This window comes from Micrasema longulum, unplaced genomic scaffold, assembly GCF_059751315.1.
Source record: "Micrasema longulum isolate JH-2025_06_02 unplaced genomic scaffold, ASM5975131v1 h1tg001265l, whole genome shotgun sequence".
In the NCBI taxonomy this organism is placed as follows: Eukaryota; Metazoa; Arthropoda; class Insecta; order Trichoptera; family Brachycentridae; genus Micrasema; species Micrasema longulum.
The window spans coordinates 382,479-391,084 of record NW_028278452.1 but is presented as its reverse complement, the minus strand read 5'-3'; the positions used below and the strand labels follow the sequence as shown (position 1 = coordinate 391,084).

The 8,606-nt window shown below is 30.8% G+C and overlaps 2 protein-coding genes across 5 annotated transcripts in view; one reads left to right on the top strand and one right to left on the bottom strand.

Annotated features, from left to right (window-relative positions):
• Positions 1–22: 22 nt before the first annotated feature.
• On the bottom strand, positions 23–4,405 carry LOC148276172 (bifunctional 3'-5' exonuclease/ATP-dependent helicase WRN-like; the record flags this gene model as incomplete). Its single annotated transcript, XM_088234681.1, has 5 exons — positions 4,364–4,405; positions 3,434–3,500; positions 3,116–3,363; positions 1,683–1,806; positions 23–91 (listed from the first exon to the last, which is right to left on the bottom strand). Coding segments are annotated over exons 1-5 (550 nt in total), but the record flags the coding sequence as incomplete, so codon positions are not given.
• Positions 4,067–8,606, top strand: part of LOC148276171 (S1 RNA-binding domain-containing protein 1-like) — a 13,516-nt gene continuing 8,976 nt past the window's right edge. For 2 of the 4 annotated variants that reach the window (XM_088234673.1, XM_088234676.1), the window contains exons 1-5: positions 4,069–4,175; positions 4,498–5,014; positions 6,855–7,008; positions 7,091–7,320; positions 8,083–8,340. In XM_088234673.1, the coding sequence (XP_088090799.1) occupies positions 4,512–5,014; positions 6,855–7,008; positions 7,091–7,320; positions 8,083–8,340 (1,145 nt within the window). In that variant the 5' untranslated portion in view covers positions 4,069–4,175; positions 4,498–4,511. Of the gene's footprint in view, positions 4,176–4,497; positions 5,015–6,854; positions 7,009–7,090; positions 7,321–8,082; positions 8,341–8,606 lie in introns of all 4 variants that reach the window. The other 2 variants (XM_088234675.1, XM_088234674.1) reach the window with 2 other exon arrangements.

Below are 8,606 nucleotides of genomic sequence, written 5' to 3'. Positions count from 1 at the left end.
TCTTGTCCCCAATGTAATATACAATGGGCTTCATCAACAGCAATCAGAGTAATGTTTATTTCAAAATGTAGTCTCTCCAAAAGGTCTAATCCTGTTCAAATTAAATAACGCAGTTAGAAACTCAGTTTATTCAAGAGTGTATTTTTTTTATTTTTTTTCCAGTCATGTGTTTGTAAAATGACATATCAACATTAAATGAATTATCGGAAATCAAGACAGTGAATTATCTGTCTATGTCGATAAAAAGTTAATCCAGTATTTGCCCACAAAGTTTTAGAGATATTCAAAATATTGCGTATGAAATAAATAGTAAATTTTAAAATAAAATAATAACGGTTAATACTAAAATAAAATTAACACAGTTGAAATGTTTAAAAACTAGTGTATTTTTTTATAATATTATGCTGTCATTGATAAGACAAAAAATGTCATATTAATCCAATTAAAATGAAAGCCATTTTCAGAAGTGTACAAGTTTGGATTTTGTCTAAGGGAAGAGACCATTGCAGGAGACTGCTGCGAGACATTGCATAGATTTAAATTTTTGGTGATCTTTAATAATATGCATGCTTCCACTTTCCATTATGTTGTATCCCAACTCAACTTGGCCTCATAGAGTGAGGGTTACGTTATTTTTTTTTTTGTAATATGTATCTTGTATGAATAAATAAATGACGTAACAAACACGTTATTCCTATACTAGCTACATCTAAGATTTAGTAAATATTTAATTGCTCTTAACAATTGAAAAAAAAACATACAATCATCCATGCATGAAAGAAAATATACATATTTCCTTAGTTCATATTTATTTCTGTGTAACTCACCATTGAAACAACACTAACTGGCAGCTGAAAAACTTTTGAAAAATTTGAGTGTTTTAAAATATAGCTAATTATCTATATATTCCGTAAATTGGATTGTATTTAAGAATGAAATGATGCATCTGTTTTTTTTTACACAATTGCAGAGCAATTGATGCAGTTTTTAGTCACATATGACAGAATATTTCTACATAGCACCACAACTGATAATGATGAAAGATTGATAGAGAAAGAAGACACAGTAGGCAATTTTTGAGTTAGTAAAGTCATTCATAACAGGTGCAAAACAGAAAGCATAAATTAATTCATTTTCAATAGATAGATTATTATAACAACAGCAACAACAACAACAAACCATCATGCCGTTTCCCCGTAGGGGTAGACAGAGAGGATAGAACGCCATAACACTCTATCTTGGCATTCAGACCTCGCTTCCTCTACATTCATACATCTTCTCATGCACGCATACCGATTATTCCTACTTTTGACATGTCCATCTTCAAGTATTTGATGGACTTGATCGTGCCATGTCTTTCTCGGTCTTCCTCGTTTTCTGCATCCATCAACATTTGCATCGTAGATCCTTTTAGCCGTTCTTTCGCTCTACATGTCCAAACCAACGCAGCACCCCTTTCTTGATTCTGTCAATAATGCATGTCTCAGCCTTCACGGATCTCGACATTTGTGCTTTCCAGAAAGTTTTTACCCTGCAGTCATTTCTGAGAGTTAAAATTTTCATTTTTTTAGTTGTGAAAATGCTAGGTAAATTCTAGTTTTATACAATTTTGAATTAACAGACAAATACTGTATTTGTAAAATTTGTTTTATGTGAACCGCTTTTATTGAGTGAATACTTACCAAAGTTAGAAAGGGCAGATTCAGGGGTAATATAAACAATTCTGTATCGTCCTTGTAATAATTTATGAATTACAGATTTGTCGGGTTGTGCAGGTCCGAGGAAGCATGCGGGAATGTTCAGAGCCTGAAAAATGTTTTTATTTGCATGAAGAGAATAAATTCATTTGAATAAATGTCACGATTATATATTATACACATGGTATTAGGAAGAAATTATTAGTTAATTAATCAGTTTTGTCATTTAACAATAAGAATTTTTCCCGATAGAATAATATTTTTTTTCAGGATGAAAAGTAAGATGTGACACCTGTCAGCTCTTCAGCTACACTATGAAAAAATCACATTGATTGGTATCTCCATTGCGACGTGAAAAAACACAAACAAACAGACAAACACACTTTGGCATTTATAATATTAGTATGGATAAATAGAATATAATTATCCTATCTAAGGGGACAGTCAAAAATAGACATTTCAATATGAAGGAATAGTTATATATATTTCGATACGGATCTACACTGAAAATGAGTTTTCTTTACGTAAATTTAATAATTGATTTAATGTTTTATTTATTTTAATGTATCATAAGCAAAAATATAATCATAGACAATAAATTTATAATATAAGAAATCAAACACTGATTTGAGTCTACTGAACTCTTTATTTTATTTTTACAAATATAAAAACAAAAATTTCGTGACAATGTTTCGCCTTGTTAGGGCATTTTCAAATGAATTGGTTTTTCCCACAATTATGATTAATGTAAATGCTATAGTTAATGAGATTATTTTTGACTTGAGAACCTTGAATTATGTAACTATATAAGGGAATTCAATCTATCTTATCTTCATATTAGTTTGAAAGTGCCTTAACAAGGCGAAACAATTGTCACAAAATTTTTGTTTTTATATTTGCAAAACTAAAATAAAGTTTTCAGTAGACTAAAATCAGTGTTTGATTTCTTATATTGTAAGTTTAAATATGGAGTTCTACGAAATAAACACCAAATCAATCAACATATACAATAAAATAAAACTAGATAGGAAACAATACAATAAAGATAAAAAACAATTAAATATGCCTAAATGGATTAACAATACGGGATCTATGTTGATTATAGATGTAACGAATGTATTTAATATCATTTAAAAATTTTCAATTAATTATTTGCAACCTAAATAATTCAGATCGTGACTTTCGTTAACAAGTCTGATCATTCACTGTTAACTGGGACTGTTGATGGGAAAATGTAAAAACAATTGGTTCCAGGCGGAGAGGCCGGCTACGGCAAAAGCATGTTTTCCAAACAGAGTGTTTGTAATGAGACAAGTTTTTCTCCGCCTGAATCAAAGCTGACCTGAAGGGTAATTTTTTTTATATGTATGACCTAAGGATAATGATGAGTTATTTAAATGAATAAATACTTAACTTACTTCTAATGACTTAACCTGATCTTGCATGAGGGAGATTAAGGGAGAAATCACAACGGTCAATCCATTTGTAAAAACAGCGGGAAATTGGTAACATAAGGACTTGCCATAACCAGACGGCATTATCACAAAATTATCACGCTTTTCTTCCAAAAGAGATCTTATAACTTTCCATTGGGATTCTTTGAAATGTTCAATTCCAAAATTAGAACGCAGACATTGAATGTGTTTAGCTGTAGGATTAGAATAGGCTGAAAAAAATATAATCAATTAATAAAATTGAATTGCCAATTTGAGAATTCAATTATTATATTTACTTACCATCGTATCTGCTGGTATGAACAATGGGTTCATCAGGCAACTTGATAAGTTCTGTATTATATTTATGCTGTAAAAACGAAAATAATTACAATTAATATTAGAAAGATGGGTAGGTATTAGAAAAAAAAAAATAATAATAATAAATACCTTATTGGCCGTAGAATATCTCAAAGCGCGATCTCGATTTAAAACGGTATTTGGGAATATAGCCTTATCTTGAGAAATTAGTTTCAAGGAGTTTATTGTCAGTTTACAGAACATACTTGTATTTTCATACTACTTTAAACAGTAAGTGAAGTTAAGTAAATAACATATTTTTATTACTACGTCGCGATAAAATACAAATAAAAAATTACAATACAAAGAAAGAAGTTAGCAAGTTAACCTCAAAAGAGCGCCTCAACTCAAACCTCAAACCCCAAACAACAATCATAAATCGCGGAAGTACTTAGTACTTTTTGACAGCTCAAAACCAAAGAAATACCCTTAAAATAAAGTTACAAATTCACCGAGCTCAGCTGTTTAACATTTGATCATGCTAAATTAGTCTTTATGAACAAGGGTATAAAGCGTATATTTTCTCTTCAGAATAATTTTACTTTATGTAGGCTTAAATACCGTTGCACCAGTGTCGCACACCGTTGTGTTTATGATCTCTGGTGGGTTGTGTCAAAATTTGTCCAGTAAAATTTGAAAAATAGAGGATTTCGGAAGGTTTCTGACGCGGTACCTGACATAACATGTAATTATTACATACGGCTCAATATTACATATTACTGATAATAGTTATTACATACTGCATAATATTACTATTAATATCTGTTAAAAACTTAAAGTTCGATATTGTTTATACCGTAAGACAATTCCGTCGAAAAATAATCTTTCGTTTGCTAATAACAATGAAACCTATTAAATAAATTTAAATCTTACAGTTTTTTTAGATATCATTTTTAATGATTCCTCCGACTGCATATTGTGGCATTTCTTTTTATGTTTTGCAGTTGATTCCGAGATTGTTTTGTTTTACCCTACAATATGTTTAGTAATTTGGGTCACACCATTAGTCTTTTTTCAGAAAATGGAGTCCGGCAGAAAACGAAAATTAACAAAGGATACTCCATCTGCTGGAGACGAAATACCAAAGGCAAAAATTGCTAAGAAAATACTGAAAGAACCTAAGAGTAGACAGCCTAAAAAGAATAAGCTGATCGAAAAAGAAATTAGTATTGTTGATTTAGATGGTGTTTCTGATAATTCAGATACTAACGATGATGCGACTACAAAAACAGTATCTAAAACACGAGGCAGACCTAAAAAGAGTAGTGTTCCAGCGAAAGTTCCACTTAAAAGTAAATTGAAAAAAACTGTAACAATCGATGATGATGGATTGGTTGATTCTGAAGATGTTGGAGATGATGATTTTCAATTCCAAATGTGGGACCCCAGTTCTCTTCTGTCCAGCCTCTCAGGAGTGTCATTACAAGTTGCACATAACTTCGTACAATTGATTGAAGATGATAACACTCTTCCCTTTATTGCGAGATATAGGAGGTCTTTGGTAGACAACATGACTCCAGAGAGGTAATTACTATGAACACATTTTTGATATCAATAATGATATGTTAAATAAATTTCAACAATCACCGTTACATAAAATCGTGTCCTTGAAAAAAATCACATGTCTATTTCCAAATAATTAAATTTTGCATAGATGCAATACAACTGTACCTTTAAATCATTATACATATGTGGGGAAAAAAAGCTTTAATAATATTCCTGAAGTCTTAAAATCAATACCAAATACGAGGGTTGTGTAAAAAATAAGGTTCTCAATTTTTTTTCAGGTTTAAGGCATTTTTTATTTGAACTGAAAAATACATCATTGGAAAGCTTAATTTCTTAACTATTTTTCAACATAACCACCAGATTTTTCAACACATTTTTGTTGACGACTAATCCACTTTTGAAATCCAGCTTCAAAGAAGTCCGCCGCCAGTCCGTGATCAGCGGTTCCATCGCGGATGGCTGTCAGGCCGGCACTGAACGTCACAGCGAGTTTTACTAAAGCGGGATCTAGAGTGAGGGAACCAGCGCACACAGCGGTGTTGCCGGATTTTGTCTAGCATTTCGCGCGGCGAGTTTACAGCGTTGGGAACCTTATTTTTTACACAACCCTCGTATTCATTAAAAAAAATTTAAATGAGACTTACCCTATCATGAACTCCACACATTACAAAATTATGTTTCTTTTGATCTATAATATCTAATTTGTTGAATAACTAAATAATCTGTTTAGAAAATATAAATGAACTCTCTCTCTAAATCCGAGTTTTTACTCTATTAAAGAGGTAGAAACGTTATTATTAATTATGTATCTGCATACCCTATGTACTTTTATTCTTATGTTGATCAATAAATAAAAATAAAAAAATCTTATCGAAAATTTTAAATAGATAAAAATTAGTAAATCTACTGTAGCTTTGCAATACATTTATGATTGTATTAATTCTTATAATAAAAAACCTTAACTTGTATAGAAATTAAAATAATTACATAATAGAAAATAAAATAAACAACAAATAGATGTGTATCATATTAATATCATTCAGCCTTTGTCCTTGTGGATTAAAGGGCTTTTTACATGTAAATAATACAATAGGTATGACAATTTTGTCTGAATATCAAGTGGAGATAAGTTCGCGTTATAGTACAGTGGCTTGCGTATTCGCCCACCACGCTTGAGGCCTCGGGTTCGTTTATTGGTTGGGTCGTCACGAAATATTTGTTTTAAAGTTGATTGTGCACTGCAAAATTTAACTGCTCCTGGACTGGATACCTGAAGCGTAAGATTGATCCCTTCATGCAATATTCTGCATCTGGTATACTAATGTAGCGCCCTGTGAACTATCATGTGCTGATATTTCATATAATTAATGTATTACGGCAGAGATAAAGAACATTTTAGAGAATGTCTTGTGACCTCTCATTAGCTGGTTTAAGTGGCCACTTTAGACACTGTGCAACATTCACCTATGTTTGAACATCCATATTCCTTCAATTCTTCCATCTGTTGATTTTTGTGAAGTTAAACGAGCTAAAACTTTTATTGATGCCGTCATCTACATGAATTATACTTTATCTACATGCTAGCTAATGCCTGATAATGTTTTTCAATTTTTGCGCTTCTTGGAACAGTTGGTTTTACTAACAATATTTTGAATGTTACACAGTATGTAAATTGGCCACTTAACCATCCAATCGTTAGCCCTGTAAATGCCTAGACTTTTATATACCTTTTAAAATGTTCTTCATCTCTGTTGCAATATTTCAATCTCAACCCCCCATGGAGTTGGATCCAGTCCTTGCTTGCAAAAACTTGGGCAAACTCGAAATACTGTTTTCATATAATTATGTTTGTTAGTTTACAGGAGCTGTTTGATTGCTTTACAAATATTTGCAATTTAAAAAAAAAAAGCCTGAGTATTTTAAAAGTTTTGCAGAAAACTCACCAACTAACTCCTGATTTGGAGAGATCTATAATTTCTGCAAGAAATATTTCAGAGCTTGATTTGTTGGTTGGTTACACATTATTATTACTCTTTTATTAAGCAAAATATGGTTTTGCGGATTGATATTAACATTCCGCATTGTTTTCAGTATGAGCCTTTAAAAAAGCGAAGTGGAACTCTGGCAGAGAGAGCTCGAGAAATTGGCTTGGAAAGTGCCGCAATGACAATTCTTAAAGGAGGATATGTTCATATTCCATCCCTGTGTAATATTGAAGTTGACGGATTAAAAACTCCAGAAGAAGTGGAATCTAATATTGTTCATCTTTTGGCAGAAATTATATATAAAGATTCTAGGGTTTTAGAGAAAATAAGAACACTGTAAGAAAAATATTTTTGTTTACATATTTTAGTTCAAAATATTTATTGAGAATTATCTTATTTCAACGCGAAAGTTTAGTGCTACACAAAAGTAGTTTTAAATATAAATTCTTGGACTTGATGACAATACAAATATTTTATTGCATGGCAAAATTACTCTAAAACTTTAATAAAAACAGTTAAACATATTTGAAATACACATACATATAATGTTGTCATCATTTACAAATCAGTTTGGTAATCATAAAAGCCCATTTGACCACAGTATACAGATTTCGTAGAACAACCAGGAAGAAAGAACTGGATTTGTGGTTCCCTGTTAGTGTTGTGAACTCACGATCCAAAGGTCTAAGGTTCGAACCTCGCTCTACCAAAACTTGATTTCTACTTTTCTGACACAATTCTAAATTGAAATATTCGGGTAATTAATAAGAACTCAAATGTTATTCATTGAATTGGCATTATCTTTATGGAATAACATGATTTAATGTATTCAATGAAACATTTTGTTTTAAGACCACTTGAGTTTATTTTATAGCATTACTAGTTTCGGAAAGCACAGATCCTTTCATCCACAGGTGTTATTATAAACACTCAACACAAAAAAATTTGTACTGTAATGAAAAATAAATAATAAAAAAAAAAAGCATTAAATTTCCTCTTTCATAATGTTTGTTGGGTATAAGTTTTTATTTCAAAATAGTTTATAAGCATAAAATTATGGTTATTATATCTTTGTTGATGTTTGTTTATTGTTTTCAGGAAGTCTGAAACTATAGTTTATGTGGAAAGTTCTAAGGCAAGAGCCACGAAATCTAAAAGTGAAGTTTCTACATCAACGGCCAAAGGTCCTAAAAAGAAAGAACTAGATGAGGACAAATTTGCAATTTATTTGCAATTCAAAATGAGGGCTGATTTTATAAAGCCTCATCAGACCTTAGCCCTTAACAGGGGAGAAGCTGCCAAAATACTTTCCATCAAAATAGAAATTCCCGATTGGTTTTATAATAATCTCGAAAGGTATAACATCCCATATACTCATTATTTTAATGTATTACAGACATAATAATATATATCATAACTTGTCATGATTATAACAAACTTTGTTCATATTAGTTGTCAACTTATTTTTGCTTTTAAAGTTTTTTTAAAAACAGATTTTGCTCAATCTTATTTCTTATTTGTAGTTGATAATATTCTAGATTTGTAATCTTGTGAAAATAAATATTTTTCCAAAAATAAATAAGTATATAAATTTAATACTTTCTAACATATAATATTTTTTA